This window comes from Carcharhinus amblyrhynchos, chromosome 6, assembly GCF_965287045.1.
Source record: "Carcharhinus amblyrhynchos chromosome 6, sCarAmb.v2.hapA, whole genome shotgun sequence".
Classification (NCBI taxonomy): domain Eukaryota; kingdom Metazoa; phylum Chordata; class Chondrichthyes; order Carcharhiniformes; family Carcharhinidae; genus Carcharhinus; species Carcharhinus amblyrhynchos.
In genome coordinates, this window is record NC_137329.1 from 46,980,348 (window position 1) to 47,006,202 (window position 25,855).

A 25,855-nucleotide genomic window follows, 5' to 3' on the forward strand; every position below is an offset into this window, starting at 1 on the left:
AAAGCACTTTAAAATGATGGATATCAGAGTCACCAGCTGATTAAGGCACTAAGATTGGCAGGGGAATGGTAATCTGAGGGAAAATTTAGAGTGGAGAGGAGAAAAACTGGCAGTAAGAAGAGAAATATTAACTGATTTAGTGGATCAGAGTAGTCTCAAGGTAGATAGAATATTTTGCTAGTTTGATAGAATAGTCATTAAATGGAGTCAGAGTAAGGAGAAACATAAAGCCTAAATCAGGGCTTATGTGCATGTATGAGAATATATTGTGTGTGGTTAATAAGATTGGTGAACTACACCAATTGCCAAATGGAATGATGATCCTCCTTTAACAGGGACTGTGCTCAAGTGTTTAGGAGAAACATAGAAAGAAAATAAATGCGATGTGTGTGTGGGGGTGGGGGTGTGGTCATAGTCACTGGCAGTATTGATTAACAAAGGTATTACAATACTGGAGAGAAAGGATGTTCCAGAAGGGTAAAGGACAGAATCTCTCTGGCTAGAGGGAAGGAATAAAAAAGGTGCAATAACATTGATTGGTGTAGTATATAGACCACCAGCTGGTGGAAGAGATGTAGACATACAAACTTGCATAGAAATTACAGAGATGCAAGAGTGAGTGTAATTATAATGAGGAGTTTAATTATCCAAATATAGGCTGGGATAGGAACAGTACAAAGAAACAAGATGGGTGAGAGTTGTGATCTGGTGCAGATCCAACCTTTGAACAATGTTGACCTAATAATGGCCAACTGTGTTGCTGCCTTCACTGCAATAACATTCCCATTGTCCACACACAGCAAATGTGCAGATTCTAGTGTCAGCCATTTTCAACAACTTGATTTTACATAATGGGTTGGATATTGTAATTAGCAGTGAACAAAAGCTGTTTATTAGATTTACACTTGTAAGTTTTCTCACTGTGCATGACAACTTCCTGTCTGCCAAATCTCAAGACTCTGCCAGATCCCTTACAGCTAGCCCGTGTGAAAAGGTTATCCTCCGCAATTGGGTATCTCCTCAGCCAAACACTGCAAAATGTACGTTAGGAAATGTGAGTCAGGATAGTGATTTTGATGCCAAAATAGATACAGAATGCAAAATAAAGGGAGAAATTTGAATCAGAGATAAAATAAAACACTTCTTTTTTAGAACACCCAACAATGAAAATCTGAAGGAATGAGATATGCAGCTTTACTTTCCATGCCAGAGAGATTGTTTGGCAGTAACTATGACTTACTATGTTGTTAATATGTTGCTTAGGCTGCAATTTTTTTTGTGTTGTTAGTTTGATTTCACACTGGTACAGAAAATTCATGTCATTCGATATTGGGAACCAGACAATGAGATGCTGTTTCTGTGCAGCTGACATGAAGGTAGCACATCTCGGCCAGCAATTGTCTAACTGCACAAATGCTCTTGCTTGAAATGGCTGCCTGAATTTGTGCCCTGTTTACCTCATTATTATTTTCATAGCAAAATATGACCCAGTTGATTTAGCACAAAATAAGCCACCCAACGCATTTCACAGAGAATAATGAATTACGCACTGGCTATAGCAGAGATATGGATCAACTGATCAAAGAGATAGGGTTTGATGAGGTTTCTAAAGGAGGGGAGGTTCAATGAGAGTGTTCAAGTAGTGGAGCTGAGGTAGGGAAAAGCTGATTGATTTAGCAAAGGGACATGTAAACAATGTTCATGAAAGGTGTGACATATATTTAAATTTTAACTGACGTTTGTGTGGAATATAATTTTGTAATTGGTCTGTTTCAGTTTGAGTGGGTGATCGTGGAAGGAGATTAAGTTCGTGACAAGGTAAAGAAATTTACAGCAAAGAAAAAGTATTCAAACTTGCCAATATTGAGCAAAGGAAGTCATGATTAATCTAAGACTTGATATCAGACAGTCCATTAGGGGTTGGAACAAATTTTGCTGTTATCTTCCCCAATAATGTATTATAATGTAATATTTGCAGGCCGTTGTGAAACTGTCATTACCAAGCTACTTCCAGTTCTCCAAACTTTCATAATACTTTTTGAGGTTAGAGTTTAAGTTACTCTTGCATTGTCACTAAATCCATGATTCATGCTCCTGCATGAGCCAAGTCCATGGCAGCACCTTGCTACTCTGATCCAGAAGCCATTACTTCTCAGGGCTCCCAACCTCACTGACCCCCTGTCAGATGTTTCCAGATAGAATTAGTGAACTGAAAGTGCCTAATATTGATCAGTTTGTTCTGGCATTTAGACAAAGCAATCTTTTGGATACACTTGGGAGTTTCTGCTATAGGAGAAATCTGTAGTTATGTAATATAACCTCAAGATGTCCCAAAGCACTCTGCAGGCAATTCAGTACTGTTGAAATATATTTGTCAAGACTTTAACTAATTCATAGTCCATTCACCAACACAGTCTTTAAATTGGGCTCATATGCAAGTTTCTATTTAACATCCCAAATGAAATATGGCACCTCAGATGATGCTGAACTGCCTCAGTACTGCATTGGAATGTCAGGCTAGATTACATGCTAATTTCTCTGGCATGGGGGATGAACCAGGCTGCCTCACAGCACCAGGGACCTGGGTTTGATTCCCAGCCTGCGTGATTGAGTGGAATTTGCACATTCTCCCTGTGTCTGTGTGGGTTTCCTCCCAAAGTCTAAAGATGTTGAGTTAGGTAGATTGGCTATGCTAAATTGCCCCTTAGTGTCAGGGGGACTAGCTAGGGTAAATGCTTGGGCTTAAGGGGATAGGGCCTGAGTGGGATTGCGGTTGGTGCCGACTCTGGGCTGAATGGCTGCCTCCTAAACTGCAGGATTCTATGAACCTGCTACTTTCTGATCCAGAAGTTAGGATACAACCACTCAGCCAATACTGATACTTGAGAATTTTGTTTCTAGTCTTAAGAAATTTTTTTTTCTAGTTAAAGGTGTAGTGCTGGCTATATTAGGTGAACATTTTTATAAGCTTAAGACATTACATTATCCAAATCAAGTGTTTCTGAAAGTTTGGACAATTATTTGTTTCAATGGCTTGAAGACTAAAAGCAATAAATGGAAATAAAGTGAAAGCTCAGGGTACTTTTTACCAATCAGCATGCAGGGAAGAGATATAGAGGTCAGTTTAAATATAATCAAACTTGTTGTAGAATAGCTTTCTGGCACTATTCAAATCATTTGTGATTTACAGTATTTGCAAAGCAACTGCACACTTTTACTTGTACATAATAAGGTTTTTGGCAGATTTGATCTTGCAACAATTTTTGGGTCCTCCTTGCTTTGGTAGAATGAAGATCATTTTGTAAGGTCATCTTTATTTTGCAAACAAACTTAATGTGTCATATACCACAATCTTATTCAACTATTCCTCAGGCATTTCAAGAACTTACATTGCCTTCAAGGTAGCAAAATATCCCAAGGCAGCACTCAAAGGCAGAGGGGGAATTTGATCATCAAGCAAGAATTGTGCTAAAGCAAGGATGGTGACCGGTAAGGTGGAAGGGGTAAATTTTGAGGATGGTTTTGAAGTTACAGTGTTGAAGTAATAAGGAGATTTGGAAACTAATTTCAGAAGATAAGGTTATGATGCTTGAGGCATAACCATTTGGTGAGGGAGCAGAAAATAGTCATCAGCAGATAATCATCCAAACTCAGAAACGTAGGCATTATGAGCAAGGTCTTCAGGACTTGTTGCTGTCTATTAGGAGTTTGAAGTTAATATGCTTGTAAATTGGGAACTAGTAGAGGTTGGTGATAACAAATGTGATAGGTGAATGGAAGTTCATATGGGCCATTTTGAAGACCACGGGAGAGAATAAAGATGGAAATACTTACATTTCCATATATGTTGAATAAAAGGGAGAGATTGAAATGGGCAATATTGTATGAGTGCAACTAGATTGTCTTGTTGGTAGATTGGATGTGAACTTTGAATCTCAGCTCAGATTGAATAGGACCCAATGTTTCCTAATGGTTAAGTGTGGCTGAGCAAGCAGTCCAGATAGAAAAAGGACTGAGGAAGGGAGTAGGATGTTGTTGGAAACTCTTTGGATGTTAATTTTTACAATGTTTCATCGGAGGTATGACTTGATGTGTAGATTTTTTGGTACTTACTTGTTGTCTTGATCAAAATAAATTAGCGCTAATCTGCTGACTTTTCAGAGACCATTATCTACCTGAAGTTTGGCTTAATTCTTAATGGCATGTGGAAGATATATAAATTAAGAACACAAAATACTTAATTACCTTTTTGATTAGTTATGTCCTCAGACAAGAACAAAGAAAAGTACAGCACAGGAACAGGTCCTTTGGCCTTCCAAGCAAGTGCTGACCATGATACCCTAACTAAACCAAAACTTTCTGCATTTCCTCATGCCATATCCCTCTATTCCCTCCCTACTCACCCAGATGCCCCTTAAATGTTGCTAGTGTGCCTGCTTCCACTACTTCCTCTGGCAGCGTGTTCCAGGCATCCACCACTGTGTGAAAAACTTGCATCATACGTTTCCCTTAACCTTTCCCCTTGTAATTGACAATTCCACCCTGGAAAAAGCCTCTGGTTATCCACCCTGTCTATGCCTCAAGTTTGTAGACCTCTATCAGGTCTCCCCATAGCATCCATCTTTCCAGTGAAAGCTATCCTAGTTTATTCAACGTCTCGTAGTTAACACCCTCAAAGCCAGGCAATATGCTGATGATCCTTTGCATTGTCTCCAAAGCTTCCATGTTCTTTTGGTAGTGTGGTGGCCAGAACTGCACTCAATACTCCAAATGCAGCCTAAATCAAGGTTTTATATAGCTGCAACATGATTTCCCAACTCTTGTGCTCAGTGTCCTGGCCAACAAAAGCAAGCATGCAATATGCCTTCTTATTCACCTTGACCACCTGTATGCCACTTTTGGGGAACTGTGGACCTGCACACCCAGATCCATCTGTATGTTAATGATCCTAAGGGTTCTGCCATTTACATTATAATTCACACCTAAATTTGATCCTCAAAATGCATCACTCATAATTGTCTGGATTAAACTCCATCTACCAAATCTCCAATTTATCTATATCTTGTTGTGTTCTCTGAACATCCTCAGCACCATCAGCAACTTCACCAGTCTTCATGTCATCAGCAAACTTACTAATCCAACCCCCTACATTTTTCTCCATATCATTTATGGGTACTACAGAGGTCCCAGAACTGATCCCTGTGGAACACAACTGGCTGCAGATCTCCATTCTGAAAAATATCCTTACACTGCAACTCTGTCACCTATGACTAATGATGTGGAGATGCCAGCGTTGGACTGGGGTAAACACAGTAAGAAGTCTGACAACACCAGGTTTGAGTCCAACTGATTTATTTGATAGTAAACTCAGAGCATATAAAGCACAGACATGTGCTCTCTGAGGCCAGAACTCTTCATTCACCTGACAAAGAGGGGAACTTTGAAAGCTTGTGAGTTTACTATCAAATAAATCAGTTGGACTTAGACCTGGTATTGCCAGACTTCTTACCTATGATTAAGCCAGTTCTGCATCCATCAAGCCAGCCCACCCCAAATCCCAGGTGCTTGTAATTTTGGTACCAGTTTGCCATGTGGAACTTGTCAAGCATCTTACTAAATTCCATAAAAACTACATTCATAGTCCTTGCCTCATCAATTATCTTTGTCACCTGTTCAAAAAAAAACTCAATCAAATTGGTGAGACATGACCTTCCCCAGGCAAAACCATATATTTCATATAGCCAATCTATTGAGGGATGAAAGCAACCATCTAAAAACCTGAAGATAAATCTCTAGTCTTTCTTTCCACACCTGAGAGGAGTTTGGAAAATTCTGACCCATTACTCCAGATTCAGTCCATGGTTACACACCAATCTTTGTGCAGTTAGGTAGAGCCCAGTTTGCCTTCAGGCACCATGATGAATCTCAGGTCTTCATCTCCCGGCATGGCGGTGATGCCTCTTGTAGCTGAAGAACCGGGGGCGGAGTGGAGTTCCCGGGGGCGGGGCCGAGTTCCGGGGTGAATTCCCGGGGGCGGGGCCGAGTTCCGGGGTGAATTCCCGGGGGCGGGGCCGAGTTCCGGGGTGAATTCCAGGGGGCGGGGCTGAGTTCCCGGGCTGACCGTCCCCTCCCCCGGGGGCGGGGCCGAAGTGGGGAAGTCCGCGGCCCGGCCCTTAGCGAGCTTTGACTCTGTTTGCAGGCGGATGGTTCGGGAGTAGCTTAGAGGCTGCTGGCCGCTTTCAGGTAGAAGTGGGCAGGCCGCCTCGGTTGCTGGTTACCATGTCCCGCTCCGGCCTCGGGAATCCTCTGGAAGCTCCGCTTGTCGGCCGCGCCCCGCAGCCTGTTCACTGCCGCCGATCCGACTGGCACCAAAACTCAGGGTGACAGCCCCCCTGCCCCGGGTACCAACCGTCCCCCTTTCCCCCGTCCACCCGCCCCCCTCTCCGCACCAACTACTCCCCTTCCACCCGTACTAACTGCTTCCCTCCCACCAACCACCCTCAGTACCAACTGTGCCACCCCCACCCCCACCCCCAGATACCAGCTGCCTCTCCCCCTACTAACTAACTAACTACCCCCCGTATCAACTGCTCCCCCGGTTCAACTATCAGCCATCCGATTGGTGATTGATTTTGGGATATTTCTATGCTTCTCATTTGCCTTGTGATATTATACATCACCATGTTCACTTGTTCTCCCTCTGCTACAAAGTATATCATATTTTGCTACTCATATTGCCTATGTAGTTATTGTGATTATTCCCACATGGTGCTTGTTGGTGTTTCTAGTTTGTTTGAAGATGGATATTGTAATTTTCCTTTTTAAACTGGTGTGTTGGTTGATGTAGTTGCATTTGACAATTTGGTTTGTTAAAATTTCTGCTGGCTCATTGGACAACTTGGAGTAATGTTGGATCAGCTGCTGTGGACCTGCATAGGACAGTTTTGAATGTGCCTACGCTATTGTTTTGTGTTAGTCAGTTTTTATAGTGAGATATTGTTTAGCATCTATCTTGCAAAATTGTGAGGATGCAAGCTGTGTAACCAGAATGAGGAAGAAAATGAATGTCACATGCAGCTGTTGTAAAAGCCAAGATTACATTTTCAAAAGGGCTTTTGACATCTTCCAAATACTCTTCTAAAACTAGAATCATAAGATGCAGGGCTTGAGTCACATGAACATGGCAGCCAAGGAAGGACAGTTGGTTCCAAAACATATTCCATACAATGATGCTTCAGCTCAGCATTCTCGTGCTACCTTGGCTGCCATCACCACTACTCTGCAATAAAAGGAAAGCATTTTAAAATGTTTGAAAATGCTATATAAGACGATAAGCTGTAGGAATAGGCCATTCGGCCCATCGAGTCTGCTCTGCCATTTACTGAGATTATGACTGTTCTGATATAATCGTTAACTCCACTTTTTTACTTTAACCCCATAATCCTTGATTCTCTTACTGATTAAAAATCTGTCCATCTCAGTCTTGAACATACTTAACAACCCAGCCTCTACAGCTTTCTGCAGTAAAGAATTCCACAGATTCAGTACCCTCTGAGACAAGAAATTTCTCCTCACCTCAGTTTAAATGGTGATCTCTTATTCTGAGATAATACCGTCTGGTCCTGGACTCTTTCACAAGGGGAAACAATCTCTCAGCATTTACCTGGTCAAGCCTCCTGAGAATCCTATGTGCCTCAATAAGATTGTGCCTCATTCTTCTAAACCGTAATGAGCACAAGCCCAACCAACTAAACCTCTCCTGATAAAATCTCTCCAGACCCGGGATCAACCTAGTGAACCTTCGCGACTGTCTCCAACGTCAGTATTACCTCTCCTTAGATAAGGGGACCAAAACTGTTCAGAGTATTCCAGGTGTAGTCTGACTAGAGCTTTGTAAATTTTAATAAGAATTCCCTATTTTTATACTCCATTTCCTTTGAAATAAAGGCCAACATTCCATTTGCGTTCCCTATGTCCTGCTGCTTGCTATTTGTGATTTATGCACAAGGACCCACTATCCTTCAATGAGCCTCTGGAAAACAAGTTCCTAACATCTAACCGATTCTATATTCACATATCTTCCCTTGGACAGCACAGTTGTCTCTGACCTGCCTACCTCATTGTCATCCTTGCATGATATATAAATGCTATGGTTATTTTCTCCATATCCTTGGAGCACTGATCATGAGACTTTAGAGACTCGTGCACTATTATACCTTAGACTCCTTCTTGCTCAGACTTTTGTTCAGAGCCCTATGTATGCTTGTTGTTAGCCCTATCCAGAAAGATTCTAAGGAGTAAACTAACCATGGTACTGCATGGTAGGTTGTTGCATAAGGTTAAATCTCACGGGATCCAGGGTGAGGTATCTAAATGAATACAAAATTGGCTTTTGTCGGGTGGTTGTAGAGGCTTGTTTTTCGAACTGGAGGCCTTTGACCAGTGGTGTGCCTCAGGGATCGTTGCTGGGTCCACTGTTGTTTGCCATTTATATTAATGATTTGGATGGGAATATAGGAGGCATCATTCGTAAATTTGCAGATGGTACCAAGATTGGTGGTATAGTGGACAGTGAAGAAAGTTATCGCCAATTGCAACAGGATCTTGATCAATTGGGCCAGTGGACTGTTGAATGGAAGATGGAGTTTAATTTAGACAAATGCGAGGTGATGCATTTTAGCAGATTGAACCTGGGCAGGACTTACTCAGTTAATGGTAGGGTGTTGGGGAGAGTTACAGAATAAAGAGATCTAGAGGTACATGTTCATAGCTCTTTGAAAGTGGAGTCACAGGTGGACAGTGGTGAAGAAGGCATTTGGCATGTTTGGCTTCATCGGTTAGAACACTGATTACAGGAGTTGAGACGCCTTGTTAAAGTTGTGCAAGACATTGGTAAGGCCACAGTTGGAATACTGTGTGCAATTCTGGTCACCCTATTATAGAAAGGATATTATTAAACTAGGAGTGCAGGAAAGATTTACTAGGATGCTACCGGGACTTGATGGATTGAGATGTAAGTAGAGGCTGGATAGATTGGGACTTTTTTCTCTGGAGCGAAGGAGGCTGAGGGGTGATCTTATAGAGCTGTATAAAATAATGAGGGGCACAGATCAGCTTGATAGTCAATATCTTTTCCCGAAGGTAGGGGAGTCTAAAACTAGAGGGCACAGGTTTAAGGTGAGAGGGGAGAGATACAAGTGTTCAGAGGGGTCGTTTCTTCACACAGAGGGTGGTGAGTGTCTGGAACAAGCTGCTAGAGGTGGGTACAAATTTGTCTTTTAAAAAGCATTTAGATAATTACATGGGTAAGATGGGTATAGAGGGATATGGGCCAAATGTGGGCAATTGGGACTATCTTAGAGGTTTAAAAAAAGGAGAGGCGTGGACAAGTTGGGCCAAAGGGCCTGTTTTCGTGCTGTAAACCTCTGATTCTATGACTCTAACCAAGGAAGTTAAGGAGAATATTAAGTTGAAAGAAAAAGCATACAAGGAGGCAAACTCAGTCCCACAGACTGGGATAATTTGAGAATCCAGCAAAGGGGGACTAAATGATAGAGAAGAGAAAATGAACTACAAGGACAAACTAGCAAGGAATATAAAAATTGACAATAGGAGCTTCTTTTAAATATATAAAAAAGAAGAGTGAGGTCAAAGTGGGCATAGGCCTCTTAGAAAATGAATCAGGAAGATAGTTTGGGAACAAGGAAATGGCAGAGAAGTCAAACAGATATTTTGAGTTAGTTTTGCAGTGGAAGATACTTCGAACATCCCATTAATAGAGAATACATGGGAGGAATTAAGTACGGTCACCATCACTAGAGAAGAAGCATTAGACAAATTAATGAAGCTAAAGGCAGGTAAGTCCCCTGGCCCTGATGGCTTTCATCCAAGGATCTTAAAAGAAGTAGCTACAGAGACAGTGAATGTATTGGTTGTAATTTTCCAAAAATCCTTGGATTCTGGTGAAGTACCAGAGGATTTGAAAACTGCCAATGTGACACCCTTATTCAAAAAGGGAGGGAGGCAAAAAGCAGGTAACTATAGGCCAATTAGCCTAACGTCTATTGTTGAAAAAAATGTTGGAATAAATTATTAAGGTAGTAATAGCACATTTAGCAAATCATAATCTAATCAAGCAGAGTGATGAAAGAAAATTGTCTGACTAATTTGTTAGATTTTTGAGGCATTCTTAGTCAGATTATAGAGGGGAACCAGTAGATATGTTGTATTTGGGCTTCTAGAAAGCATCCAACAAGGTACCTCGCATAAGGTTAAATCATAAGAGCCTATGGGGTAGAGGATAGTACGTTGCATGGATAGAGAATTGGCTAATGGGCAGGAAACAGACAGTGAGGATGAGGGGTTCTTTTCAGGTTGGTGACCTGTAGCCGGTGGAGTTCTACGGGGATCAGTGCTGGAACCGCAACTGTTTACACTATATATTAATGAATTGTAGAAAAGAAATGAATGTACTGTAGCTAAATTTGTAGGCAGCCCAAAAATAGATGGGAAGGAAAGTTGCAAGAGAAACACAAACAGTTTACAAAGAGGTATTGATAGGTCAAGTAAGTGAGCAAAAAGCTGGCAAATAAAGTACAAAGTGGGAAAATCTGAAGTTCATTTGGAGGGAGAGCAACCGAACAGTATTATTTAAATGAAGAGAAGAGAAATTGCAGAAAGCTGCAACACAAAAGGACTTGGGGGTATGTGCACGAAACATATAAAGTTAGGACGTGGATGCAGTAGGTAATCAGGAAAGCTAATTGGCTTTTATTTCAAAGGGGTTGGAGTGTAAGAGTTGGGAAGGGGAAGTCTTGCTGCAACTGTTCAAGTTACTGGTGAGACCACATCTGGAGTACTGTAAGCTGTTTTGGTCCCCTTTATTTGAGGAAAAATATTATTTTATTGGAGGCAGTTCAGAGAAGGTTCACTAGGATGATCCCAGGTGTGGAGGATTGTCTTGTGTGAAAAGGTTAAACAGGGTGGCACTTCGCTCATTGGAATTTAGAAGAATGAGAGGTGACCTCATAGGATATGGCATATAATATACAGAATTCTTAAGGGGCCTGACAGGGTAAATGCTGAGAGGATGTTTCCCCTCATGGAAAAGCCTAGGACCAGACAGCATAATCTCAGAATAAAGCAGCGCCAATTTAAGACTGAGACGAGGAGGAATTTCTTCTGAGGGTTGAGTGGTTTTGGAACTCCTTGCTACAGAGAGCTGTCGGGGCAGAATCCTTGCGTATATTTAAGACTGAGGTAGATAGAATTTTGATCAGTAAGGGAATTGAGGATTACAGGGAAAGGGCAGGAAAGTTGACGTTGGATGTCAGATCAGCCATGATCCTATTTAATGGCAGAGTAGGCTTGAGGGGCCAAAGAGCCCCTTATTTCTTATGGTCTTATGGTTTATGTTCTTCTCCATGTACACAACACTATTATTGAGCTATATGTCACTTGCCAGATGTGTTTCCAGATATGTGCCATCACATCTGGATCTGGTTGTTGCCTTTTGTTTTCATTCTAAGAATTGTTTATTGGTGATTTTCACTTCATGCAGATGATTAGTAAAGATTGTGTAGAGTAGTAGACATGATGTTGATCCCTGTGGGGCTCCACTTATGACTGCACACAACTACTACCAATAATAACAATCTTCTACTCGGGTGAATGTAAACAATTCCTTATTCAATTTACAGCCAATTCAGGCTGGGAATCTAAGTTTTAATTTATTTATTAGTGTCACAAGTAGGCTTACATTAACACTGAAATGAATTTACTGTGAAAATCCCCTAGTCGCTACACCCTGTTTGGGTACGTTGAAGAAGAATTTAACATGGCCAATGCATCTAACCAGCATGTCTTTTGAACTGAGAGAAGAAGCAGACATTGACCCAAGCTGGGAATTGAACCTGGGTCCCTGGCACTGCGAGGCAGCAGTGTTGACCTCTGTGCAGCAGTGAACCTATATATTGATTGTATCTGATCCATGTCTGACTCTGAGTTGTAGATGATGCTGAGTCAGGTGTTAAGTCTATTCTAGATTCCTGCACAATTTTGTGTGCACAACTGCATTCACTGGGTGTTATTTTAACTTTTAGCAATAGTGTCCTTTAGTGGAAAGGAAGGTGGAGAAATAGTACAATGGGTGACCAATCCAACACCACTTGGTTTATGCTATAACCAAAGGTTAAAAGACTTTGTCTTCATGAACAGTGTTGTCTGGATGATTAAACTTGTCTCTACACACATCAAGATAGTGCCCTGTTCTTTACAGACCTTGTACTCATCTCTCTGCCTGCTTGTAGGCAGGCTATTTGCCGTCATTGTACATCACACTGCTCTGTCACTTTCCATGACTATGGGGCTTGTACTGTCCCAGGCCAGTCACAGATGTCTGGCCATTATGACTATGCTTTGATGTATCTCACACTTCACTGGTCTCCGCCTTCTGAATCGTTGTCCAACTAACTTGCTCAGATTTTCCTCTTTTATTGTTCCCGTTCGTTGTGCACTTTGAAGATGTGACACCCCCATTCTGCACCAGTCAAAGCTGATGGGCTCATTGCTTCATTTTGCATGACTGCTAACTTGAGATCCCTGAGTGTGGCTGTTGGTATGCAGAACCAGTTACTTAAGAGTTGGAAAGTTGAGATGTCAATTTCCCCTACCCACATCCCTTGTGTGTGCACAGCTTGGCAGGGGACCAAAGGTACTAGCCCTATATACCCATTGTCTCTGGGACATAGTTTTTTTGTGTGCTTGTGATTAGAAGTTGTGGGCTTATCAATTTGTATGCTCATGACTGGGAATGGGAAGGGAGTGCTCCTATCTTTGGTTTGGGAGCTGGCTGAGTGCCATTAATGCTTTCCTTTTATTTTGCTATTTTCTCTGTGACCACTAGCTGGCAATGGCTGTTTTTGCACATTTTAAAAACAATTGTGTCTGAGATATTGTTAAATTGTACTGTTCTAGGGTGGAGTAGACTTTCTGACTAATTGGTTACAAGTGATTGTGTCTGTTTACTATCCACAGCATGAACATGAAGAGATTGTGAACAAGTTTACAGAGGTTACAAATCATACCTTTTGCCAGTTATCTTATTTTCACTGAAACTTCTTTGTGCACCTTTGCAATGTCACTGCCAATGATCCCAGAATCGTGTAGTCATGTCCTGGCTGAGCTGGACTCTCTGGATCCTCTGTTATCTGCTCTCCGGTTAGACTCAAGCAGACTCAAGGTGAGTGAGAGGAGGACACAATCAACACAACTGCCATCAAAAGAAAGGGCTGATGTTTTATATTTTTTATGAGATGGAAATGTGGTGATTATATTGATCCAGTGTTGATCAGATTGTTGGATAATGCAGTAGCCTGCTTTTTGTATTGCAGTAGTTCTGGTTTTTGTCATAAGTGACTATCAGGAAACAGTGGCAATTATGGAGATCCCTTTAGAGATGATCAGTGGCAGCATTTCAGTCAACTCCACAGGTGCAATAGTTTGCAGCTGCCTTTTCTTTAGATCCTATACTCTGGGTCTGTGAAATAACTCTCCTGCTTTGGTATCAAAGTAGCACCATGCTCCCCTTGTAGGTAAAGATGAGCCTGTACTCTTTTGTTGCAGTAGAAGGGTGGGATGCTGAATTGAAGATGCACTAATCTGCCACTGGTGCTGTTGCGGCTTCCTCTTATAGTTGAAGGCTTGGAGTGTAACATATTCCTGTTGGTAAAAATTGTGACATGGGGAGGAGAGAAAATGGGTCCATTTTCTAATTGGTAAGGTGTGACAATTCACAAGGATCTATACTGGAGCATGAGCCTTTCACCATTTATATTTTAAAGGTTTATGTTCATTATTGCTTTAAAGTTTATATATCCATAATTGCAAGTGGCTCTTATGTTAGACGATGCAATAAATTGTGTGAATGGGAGTGGCAAGATGTGATGGAATATGGACAAGTGACCAGGTGAAACCGTGGAAGTTTGAGGTTATTCATTTTCAATTTGAAAATGATGATTAGAATACCAGTTGGAGAACTGAGCGACAACAGGATTTAGGAACCTGTGTATATGGTTTACTAAAAGCTAGTGCAGAGGTACAAATAATAATCAAAAAGGCAAATAAAATGTGTCTCTTTATCTCAATGTGGCTTGCATGCAACGTAGTGGCCATGATGCTTCAGTTGTACAGAGCCCTGGTCAATTTCCATACAAACGTACAAAATAGGAGCAGAGTTAAACCATTTGGCTCTTCAAGCCTGCTCTGCTATTCAGTTAGATCATGGCAGAGCAGGTTCTCTTGCCTATCAAGAATTTAAAGTTAACAGGGGTAGACAGAAATGTGGAGCTTGAAATCTACCATTGTCTGAAAAATATTCAATGACTCTGTCTCCCCCACCTTCTAAGGCAGAGTTTGAAAGCTGCATAACCCTCCAAGAAAATGAACTTCTTATCTCTGTCCTACAAGGGCAACCTTTATTTTAAAGCAGTTGCCCTTAATTCTCCTCACCCACAAGTGGAAACATTCTTTACACATATACCTCGTCAAGACTATCCACAAACTTTTATACTTCAATCAAGTCACACCCCCCCCCCCCCCCCCCCCCCCCACCACTCTTCTATACTTTCATTCAAATGGAAACAAGTCCATTGTTCAATCTATATGTATCAATCTAGTAAACTGTCTCCAATGTATTTATATCCTTCCTCAAATCGGGAGACCAAAGCTGTGCAGTTTTTGAAATGTGGTATAATAAAGCATAGCATCCTTACTTTTATGTTCAATTCCTCTTGTGATAAAGGATAACATTCCATTAGCTGCCTTGATTATGTGCTCAACCTGCATACTAACATTTTGTGACTCATGCAGTAGAATATCTAGATCCCTCTGCATCTCTGAATTCTGCAGTCATCCCCTGATTAAGTAACACTGTTCTTTTTATTTGTCCTGCCAAAATAAACAGCTTCATGTTTTCCCACATTATATTCCAGCTGCCCCAGAACACACCCCTGTAGGACTCCATTTGTCACATCCTGCCAATCAGGTCAAGAGCCATTTCTGCACATCTGTTTTCTGCCAGCCAATCTTTTATCCATGCTAATATGTTACTCCCTACACCATAAGCATTTATTTTCCACAATAACCTTTGATGTGGCACATTATCAAGTGCCTTCTGGCAATCCAAGTACAGTATGTCTTCACGCTCCCCTTTATCTTCAGTAAATATTACTCCTTCAATGAACTCTGATAAATCGGTTAAACATGATTTCCCTTTGACAAAACCGTGCTGACTCTTCCCAAATATCTTCTAAACACCCAGCTACAACTTCTTTGGTCAATTCTAGCATCTTCCCCATGACAAACATCAAGTAACTGGCCTGTAGTTTCCTGTTTTCTGTCTCGCTCCCTTCTTGAATAGAGGAGTTATGTTTGCCACTTTCCAGAATCTAGGGAATTTTGGAAAATTAACACCAATGCATCTGTTACCTTATTAGCCACTTTAAGTTCCTGAGATAAAGCCCATCAGGACCTGAATACTTGGCAGTTCCATTAGTTTGCTCAGTACCACTTCCCTAATGATTGTAATTTCACCAAGATCTTCCCTCCCTTCCACCTTCTGATTTATAGCTTTTACTGGAATGATTTTTGTATACATCTTGAGAAACAAAATCTTTGTTCATTTCATCGACCATTTCTTTATTATCTACTATTAACTTCCCATTCTTGTGTTCTAGAGAATCCACAGTCATCTTGCTTACTCTTTCCCTTTTTAAATGCTTCAGAAACTCTTGTAATCTGTTTTTATGTTTCTAGCTAGCTTCCTCACGCACTTTAATTTCTTTCTCCCAATTAACCTTTTAGCCATTCTCTGCTGTTCTTTATATTCTGTCCAATCATTTGACCTGCCAATAATCATGGTTTTTCCTTAAGTTTGATGCTTTCCCTAATTTCTCTAGTTAACTGTGGATGATGGAGCATTACCTTAGAATTTTTCGTTATAGAAGAATATACATATTCTGGGTATTCTGAAATGTCACATGAAATGTCTGCCCCTGCTTCGCTATTGACTTATCCCCTACCCTAGTATCCCAGTTCACTTCAGCCAGCTCAACTTTTATGCCTACATAGTGGCCCTCATTTAAGTTTAAAATACTAGTCTTAGACTCACACTTCTCCCTTTCAATCCAGATATAAAATTCAGTCATATTGTGGTCCCTTTACTCTGAGGTCATTAATTAATCCTGTCACATTACACAATAAAAAGTCCAATATGAAATGCTCTCTGGCTGATTTCAAAACATGCTGTTCTAAGAAACTATCTCAAAAGCATTCTATGAACTCCTCATCCAGACTACAACTGCCAACCTAGTCTTTCCAGTTTGTGTAGATTAAAGTCACCCATGACTATTGCCTTCCCTTTACCACAAACATCTCATGTAATTTCTTGTATACTTCGCCCTATATTGTGGTTATTGTTAGGGGGCCTGTGGATTCCCACAAGTCACATTTCCCCAACTATTCCATCTTGAATACTGCATTCAGTTTGGGCATGAGCATCAGGAAGGATACATGGTGCACTGTATTCCATGGCTGTTACCAGGCTTAAAAAAAAGAGTAAAAGCTTAGTCCGTATAAATTTTGTTTTATTTCCTTAAGTTTGGAAGTTGCCCTAATTAGAATATCAAAAAAATCAAGAGGATTGCTGTTGAAGCAATTTGCTTTAGAGGGAGAATTCACAGCAGAAGAACGTAATCCTAAACTTAAAACAGAGCAAAACTGTTTTAGTATTTCAGGAAGCTTTTTTCACACCTAAAAGGATGGAAACTGGTCACAGACAGGATCAGTTTCAGGGAGGACGTGCAGTGAGATTCTAATGGGGATCAGTTGGAAAGTGGAAAGGTGACTTTGACATGTGGTTGTGGAAATGTTAAAATATTACTTTGAAGTATCCTGTCTTTTCTCAGTGTACATGTTTGTCTGTGTCTCGGAAGTGGCTGGCACTGGGCAGCTCAGCTGGCGGACTCCATCTCATTCAGAAAGAAGGCTGGAAACAGAGATTCATGTTAACACACAAGGTAAGGACTGCAAAAGGTTGAAAATAAAGTCAGTTGCACAGGCCTGTTTCTTTAGGGTGCTCTGCATCTTGTAAGTAAGACATCAGCGAAATGCAAAAATGATTAAATGTTTGTGAATAATCTTGTTGAATACATTTTAACACAGCGTAGGACAAACAGGTACAGTAATACACTGAAATATCTCATAACAGGTACAGTAATATACTGAAATATCTCTTGGTTTGGTAACACTTGTGTTGTCTTTACCTCTTTGATAGCTTATTTATTAAATGACAGATCACACGACACCAGGTTATAGTCCAACAGGTTTATTTGAAATCACAAGCTTTCGGAGCTGCATAACTGAGTAGCAACATCTTAGTCCTATTTCTCAGTTTTCACTGTGTTTGCTTGTTTTAAGGCCAGCTGCTAAAATTGTCCTTGATCGCTTAAAGAAGGAAACAATATCAACCGGTCTGCTTGCTTTTTGTCACTGAGATGACCTCTGTTCGAAAGTGTTTTCTTGTAGATGTAGGAAAACTTTAACAAACTGTAATGATTTCCATGGTTAAAAAACTGCTCAATCTCATTGCCTTGGCTCAGACATAGAATGGTTACAGTTGAAATATGTGACCTTACTGTACCCCAGCCAGTGCCCACCAGGTTGTGCTCTCCTTTAAATTGAGAAACCCAAGGGTTCAAACTCCACTGTGGTCTGAGTAGATAATCTTGGTTAATACCTCCAGTGCAGCACCAAGACAGTTCTGTGTTCTGGAACTATATTTTTGATGAGATGTTGACATCAGAGCAAACCTGATGGCTGTCAAATGTTGACATTATTCAAAGTGAGGATTGGTGTCCTGGTCAACATTCTTTCTTCAAATAACTGGTGACTTCTAATTTGATTATTATTTGGAGGATCTTGTGAGAGAATGGTATATCGAATTTACCCGCAAAACAGCAGTAACTCCACGTTTTGAGTACTGCATAGAATTCTGGTCACACTGCTACAGGAAGAATGTTATTAAACCTGAAAAGGTACAAAAAAGATTTACAAGGATGTTACCAGGACTGGAAGGTTTGAGTTATAAAAGGAAAGGCTTGACAGGCTGGGGACTCTTTTTCCCTGGAGCTTAGGAGGTTTATAAAATCATGAGGGTCATAAATAAGGTGAATAGATGTGGCCTTTTCCCAGGATAAAGGAATCTAAAACTAGACGGCATAGGATTAAGGTAAGAGGAGAAAGATTTAAAAGGGACTAAAAGGGCAACTTTTTCACATAGAGGATGGAATGAGCTGCCAGAAGGAGATGGTGATGGTGGTGGGTACAATTACTTTCAAAAGACCTTTGGACAAGTACATGTATACGAAAAGTTTAGAGGGATATGGGCCAAATGCAGGCAAATGGGACTAGTTCAGTTCAGGAAATCTGGTTGGCATGGATGAGTTGGGCCAAAGGATCTGTTTCCATGCTGTATATCTCTATGACTTTAATTGTTCAAAGTAGTTAATTTGAGCATTGAAGGGTTGATAAGGTGCTTTACAAATACAAGGTTGTGCTTTGGAACAGCAGAAGAAATGTGGCAAGTAAAAAAGTAATTACACCTGACTGTTTGTAAAATTAGACATTTCAACTCCACCATTCTAATGTCTTGACCCGGCCAAAGGATTAGTTCTTTAGCAAAAAGGCACTTAGTCCCAAATTTATGTTGATGCTAGCTGCTGCTCTGTGTTCCCTTCTTCCTCTTCCATTGCCTGAAGCAGCATTTTTTCTCTGCGTATTGGAAAGCTGCATGAGGAGTCAGGAAGGAAAACAAACAATATAAATGCTCAAGGGAAGGTGGCTGCTTTGAAGAAACTCTACATTGGCATCTGAGCAATTTGGATGAATAATAAACTTTTTGTCCTTCAGGAAGGAACTCTCACTCACGTTGCTTGCTGTCAGCATGATGAGGACTATGTTGCTGTAGCAACTAGGTTAGTATACTCAATTCTGGATTCTTCATGTACTCTGTAGCAGCCTCCATTACTTCATAATTACGTTATTTTCTTTAATTACTTTTTCAATCTAGAATCTAATCTAGAAACAACAGCTGTGTCTACCCTGTCAATCTCCTTAATCTTGAGTATTTCAATGAGATCATCTCTCATTCTTTTCACTCTGGAAAATATAGACTCAATTTACTCATATTCATCACAGGATAACTCTCTCATCGCAGGGATGATAAACAAAGGTAATTTTCTTACCAGTGTTTATTCTTTCCTCTCTTTCATCAAATACTAAAGCTATCTAGCCTGGTTAATTTATTTGAAAGCTTCCGGTCACAAGTACACATTTAACAAAAAAAATTGATAAATTCCTTCAGAACAATGATCGGAACCCAGTCAATGTAAGTCTGTTTAAAGATGCCTGTCAAACACATGAACAAATCTCACAAATTGTTTGAATTTGAATTTAATGGCTTAACTCTTCTCTCTTAGGTTATTTGAATAGAAATTTGAATAGTTACTTGAAGAGATAACCAAGAAGGTAGATGAGGGCAGTGCAGTTGAAGTTGTTTATGTGGACTTTAGCAAGGCCTTTGGCAAGGTACCGCATGGTAGGTTGTTGCACAAGGTTAAATGTCACGGGATACAATGAATACTAATTGGATACAAAATTAGCTTCTCAACAGAAGCCAGAGGGTGGTCGTAGAGGCTTGTTTGTCAAACAGGAGGCCTGTGACCAGTGGTGTGCCTCAGGGATCAGAGCTGGGTCCGCTGTTATTTGTCATTTTCTTAATGATTTGGATGAGAATATAGGATCTATCATTAGTAAGTTTGCAGATGACACTATGATTGGTGGCATAGTGGACAGTGAAGAAGGTTATCTCCAATTACAACGGTATCTTGACCAATTGAGCCAATGAGCTGATAAATGGCAGATGAAGTTTAATTTAGACAATGCGAGGTGATGCACTTTGGTAGATTGAACCAGGACAGGACTTGCTCAGTTAATGGTAGGATATTGGGGGGGGGGGGTTACAGAACAAAGAGATCTAGGGGTGCATGTTCCTAGGTCCTTGAAAGTGGAGTCACAGGTGGACAGACTGGTGAAGACGACATTTTGGCATGCTTGGTTTCATTAGTCAGAACACTGAATACAGGAATTGGAATGTCTTGTTGAAGTTGTACAAGACATTGGTAAGGCCACACTTGGAATATTGTATGCAATTTTGGTCACCCTATTACAGAGAGGATACTATTAAACCAGAAAGAATGCAGAAAAGATTTTCATCGATGTTACTGGGATGTGATGGTTTGAGTTATAAAGAGAGGCTGGATAGACTGGGACTTTTTTCTCTGGAGCGTAGGAGGCTGAGAGGTGATCTTACAGAGGCTTTTAAAATAAAGAGGGGCACAGATCAGCTCAATAGTCAATATCTTTTCCCAAAGGTAGGGGAGGCTAAAACTAGAGGGCATTGGCTTAAGGTGAGAGGGGAGAGATAGTGAAGTGTCCAGAGGGGCAATTTCTTCATACACAGGGTGGTGAGTGTCTGGAACAAACTACCAGAGGCAGTAGTAGAGGCGGGTACAGTTTTGTCTTTTTAAAAGCATTTAGATCGTTACATGGGTACGATGCGTGTAAAGGGATATGAGCCAAATGTGGGCAATTGGGATTAATTTAAGGGTTTTCTTTAGAAAAAAGGGCAGCATGGACAATTTAGGCCGAAGGGCCTGTTTCCATGCTGTAAACCTCTGTCTATAAACCCGGCTAAATTGAAAAATCTGGCAGCACAGAAGAGGCTGTTTGGATTAGTGTACCTATGTCAATGCTTTGGAAGAGTGATCCAATTTTCTCCCATGCTTAAACTTTTTCCGAGTAAGCCTGCAAAATTAATCCTCTTCAAATACATATCCAGTTGCTTTTTGAAAGTTCCAATGGTGTCTGATTCATCACTGTTTTGAGCAGTTCCTTCAAGACACAAGCAAGCTTCTGTGGAGGAAAACGCTCTCCTCTGTCCCCTCAAGAACTTATGTCAACTATTTTAAATCTATGACCTCTCAGGAAACAGATTTTCCTTACTTGCACTACCAAAATCCCTTATTTTGAATACCTCTATCAAATCTTCCCTTAACCTTCTCTGTTCCAAAGTGAACTATACCAGCTTCTCTAATCTCTTCACTTAACTAAAGACGCTCAGCCTTGCTATCACCCGAGTAAACCTCTTCTGTACATTCCTCCTTAAAGCCTGGTGTTCAGAATTATACACCACACTCCAGCTCAGGCCTTACCAGTGATTTGTAAATGTTAAGCATGACTATCTTGCTTTTGTATTCAGTGCCCTCATTTACAGAGCCAGTATCCCATATGCTTTCTTAACTGCCTTATTAACTTGCTCTGTCACCTTCAAGCATTTATGAGCATGAAGCTCCCTCTGCTCTTGAACATCTCTCAAAGTTGTACCATTTATATAATGCTGCCTATTTTGATTATTCTCCTATAGTCCATCATTTCACACTTAACACACATTAAAATGTATCTGAGCATTTTCCCAGTCTTGGTCTTCTTCAGTCTGCTGCTATTTACTACATTGCCAAGTTTGCTATTATCTGCAAACTTTGAAACTTTGCTCCCTGTACCCAAGTTACAACAAAAAAAAATCAATCAATGGCCTTAAAATGGAACCCATGGGGATCCCACCATATATTTCCCTGCAGTCAGAAAAATATCTTCACTACTCTTGTCTCTTATCCCTTAAGTTGTACCCAAGTTAGTACGCTCCCTTTAATATCATGCATTTCTATTTAGTAAACAAACTGATTGTGAAACTTTGCAATTTCCTTTTGACAATCTTAATGTACATTTACTGTATTAGCTTTATCAACTGTTCCCTCCTCAAAGGACATTATCAAGTTGGTCAGATCAATTTGCTTTTAACAAGTCTTTGCCTGCTGTACCTTATTAATCCGTGTTTCTCCAAGTGAGAATTAATTTTGTCTGTGACTCTAGTAGTTTACCCACCAGATTGTTAGACTGACCTGTAGTTACCAGGTTCAGCCCTCCCCTCTCTTTGAATTGGGGAGTAATAGTTGCAGTTCTCTGGCACAATCTCCAAATCCAAAGCAGATTGTTGTTTTGAAGTTTATTCTTGTCACAAGTAGGCTTACATGAACACTAATGAAGTTACTGTGAAAATCTCTTGCCACACTCTGGTAGCTGAAGGAGAATTTAGCATGGCCAGTGCACCTAACCAGCAATATTTTCAGACTGTGGGAGAAAACCCACGCATTCATGTGGAGAATGTGCAGACTCTGCACAGTGAGCCAAACCAAGAATTGAACCCGGGACCCTGGTGCTGTGAGGCAACAATGCTATCCACTGTGTCGTCAAACTATGCTGTTTGAACTTTAACAAATCCATAGCAGATTATGTCAGAGTTGAAACAAATTAAACAAGTTAAGCTGGGATATGAATTGAATGAAATTTGATTTTTAACCCTTAATGTACCAAGACCGAATTAAAGAGGACCATATCCCTATATACTTTGGATAGAAATGTGTCATTTTTGTTAAAGAATCATAACGAGCAGGAAGAAGCCATTCAGCCCATCATGCCTGATCTGGCTCTTTGATCAAACTATACAATTGGCCCCACTCCATTACTTTTTACCTCATAACTCTTGCCCCATAGTCACAGTGCATAGATGATATCTTCATTTACTGGATAACATAAATGTAGTGTATAATGTGCATTGAATAATCATACTATGGAATTTGACTTGGCGTGTACCTTTCAAACGTGATATTTTAATTAGGGAGGGCCCAATGTTAAACAGGCACAAGGATGGTGAGTTTGCAAAATCATAGGTTTGTTGAATTACAGCTGGTAATAGAATTTGACATTTCAAGTCAGTGCAAATTGTAAGATATGACTCCATGTAGCTGGATGATGTGCTTATCATTGAGTATATAACAGATGACGTGCTTATGAGACCTGCATAAAAGGACAGAGAAAATGCATGTATTGAATGATGTGTGCTGCACAGTGAGTGTGATAGAGAGAAAATCTTTGCAGTAAATATGAACATTGCTGGAGAGAGACAGCACGAATGCATGGTGTGACAAATACATGCTGCAGAGAGAAATATTCTGCCTACTGGAAAATGTCCACAACCAAGACAAAAGTTGGTCCCCATTAAAATAAACCCCTTGGCTGACCAAGTCCTCATTATTGTATTGGTTTGTTTCCTTGTTCAGCCAGGGACATGTGATTGTGTGGGAGCTGCATCAGGAGCGTCGTGGGAAACCTGAGCGTATTTATGTGTCATCAGAACACAAAGGCAGACAGGTCACGGCTCTCTGCTGGGATACCGCTGCTCTCCGTGTTTTTGTGGGAGACAATCTGGGAAAAGTTTCTAGTCTGAAGGTTAATTCCTCCAAACAGGGAAAGGTCAGTGTTTTTCCTTTGTGATGTACTCGTATGTATGTACATAATGTTGAAATGGAGTGGGATAAACAAACATATTTGGATATTATCTTTACCCAAATTGCACAGCCTAACATTATTGCTCACATTTCTGAAAAACTCACTGATGACTCTTGGTAAATAGATGATGTAACTGAGCCACATGGACCATCAGGCATAAAGCTAACATTTAGTGTGTTCTGGGCATGACCTCAATGCCTGAGATGGCTTCTGGACTGTTATTAACTCCTGCTGAAAAGTATGTGTTTATGGATGTACATGATGGAAGAGAGATTAAGTTATGTGACATTTCCAGTTTGAAGAACCTGTAGAGACTTGCTCTTCAGGCTTACTGAACTCAAAACCACTTGAGTAAGGTTTTGGAGGGTACAGTGCCTGCCTGTCAAATAGTATTCCGCAAGGAGTTGATGTGTTCAAGAGAAGAAGGGGGAAAACCTGGCAGCAGTAGGGCATTAATGTGCTGGAGCTTAGTGTAGCTGTGCAGATAATAGGGTGAGATTATTTCGGTTGGGCTGTGTTCTGGATTAGCATGATTGGGTTTAGATTGGACTGCCATGTGTGGGATAGAGATTGGCACAAAAGCATCCATGGTCTTCCCAATTAATAGATAAATGTACAGATCGATATATGTGGTGAATTTGGGCATTGAATGTGTGCCAGTGCACTTGGAGGGCATTTGCAAGGATATAATTACATAAAATTATTGGTGGAGTGTGGATTCTTGCTGGTGTGATATGTAAACATTGTTGTAATTTCTACTTGAGTTCCATTCCATTTTTAAATTGTGAAACCTAGGTGAAGGGCAAAGACATAGAATGCAGGATGCTGCAAAGATAAATGTAATTAAGGAAACCGTTGATTGAAGTAGTATGATTCGGTAATGCCAAGCTTAAGTCTTAAAGTAAGAAGTAACATTTTGAGGGACGTGAGGAATTTTACAAATACAACATGACGTGCTGTACAAATTCGTAGAAACGGTACTCCACAACCATGGAGAGAGGTTGGAGATGAGGAAAGGAAAGGTTATTTGGCCAGGAACTTGCTTTGCAATTTATATTCAGCAAGACGTGGTGTTGCAGAGATTATGCAGAGCTGCTTTATTGATTTGCTTTCTATTCCACCTCAGGCTGCTGCGTTTGTGATGTTTCCAGTTCAGGTGATTACAACCGTGGACTCGAGAGTGGTGCAACTTGACTATCTAGACGGAAGGTTGTTGGTCTCATCTCTTACTCGCGGCTATCTGTGTGACACCGACAGGTATTTGACAATATTATACATCTATTCAAACTTCTGCGTTGTAATTTTGAGTTAGGTGAATTTTGGACGATATCTGCATGTTAGCCCTGTTGATAAGATTACTGGAGGTGACATCCTAATGTCTTCGACATTCACCTCTAACTGGTGTAGTTTTTGCTGTCTTTGTCTAGTATATAGCAGGTCTGCTGGCTGCATTTACAGGGGGATGTGTGCTATTTTGCAGAAAGCCAGCTGTTGGGGGCTAAAACTAGAGCCAATCTATACACACTTTTGCAAATATTTATTAATGGAATTGCAGATTATAAGCAAGTATTTCCTAACGCCTAACAACCATAGTGTGAAGTCAGTGTCTGTTTCCCAGGACACAAATGAATCCTAGGTTGATGCTCACCATTTGCTTACAATTACACACAGTTAATATATAATTAACAATGAATGAGTCAACTTGTAAATGAGAAACTGTTGCTGCACTTGTTCTTGCCGGCGGGAATAAAGGTGACACTGAGAAGAATGGCACAACAATTGACAATGTATTTTAGCATGGGAGCTCTGTTTTCTACCATCCTGAACATTTTACCAGTCCTTCCTTCAAACAAGTTTTTTTCCAACCTGTACCGCATCACCCAATTTTCCATCCAGGCAGTCCTGATCCCTGTTTCAATACTGTTTCATGAGTGCCAGCAAGTCGACTGTACTTTGTTGAGATATGAACCTATGTAGTTAATGCTGGAGGGTGTGTGACTATTCGAGTCTAAGCTTATCCTTAACTGATGATACATAGATAACTATACTTCTCAGCAAAGTTAATTGATTAGTACTCAAAAAGCCTATCGATTTTCTATTCCTCACCATTAGTCCAGAAGGCATTCGATAAGACGCCTCACAAAAGGTTGCTACATAAGATAAAGGTACATGGAGTTGGGGGTAAAGTGTTAGCTAAAGTGTTAGGATTGAGGATTGGTTATCTAACAGAAAGCAGAAGTCGGAATAAATGGGTGCTTTTCCTGATGGCAATCAGTGACTAGTGGCGTGCCGCAGGGGATCGGTGCTGGGGCCCCAACTGTTTACCATAAAC

The 25,855-nt window shown here is 40.6% G+C and overlaps 1 protein-coding gene across 3 annotated transcripts in view; it reads left to right on the plus strand.

Moving 5' to 3' along the window:
* The first annotated feature begins 6,133 nt into the window (after positions 1-6,133).
* Positions 6,134-25,855, plus strand: part of hps5 (HPS5 biogenesis of lysosomal organelles complex 2 subunit 2) — a 57,151-nt gene continuing 37,429 nt past the window's right edge. Inside the window, exons 1-6 of one of the 3 annotated variants that reach the window (XM_080190393.1) lie at positions 6,134-6,243; positions 13,036-13,240; positions 16,965-17,075; positions 18,967-19,031; positions 23,295-23,487; positions 24,650-24,780. In XM_080190393.1, coding sequence (XP_080046519.1) covers positions 13,136-13,240; positions 16,965-17,075; positions 18,967-19,031; positions 23,295-23,487; positions 24,650-24,780 — 605 coding nt within the window. In that variant the 5' untranslated portion in view covers positions 6,134-6,243; positions 13,036-13,135. Of the gene's footprint in view, positions 6,244-12,692; positions 12,713-13,035; positions 13,241-16,964; positions 17,076-18,966; positions 19,032-23,294; positions 23,488-24,649; positions 24,781-25,855 lie in introns of those variants that run through there. The other 2 variants (XM_080190395.1, XM_080190394.1) reach the window with 2 other exon arrangements.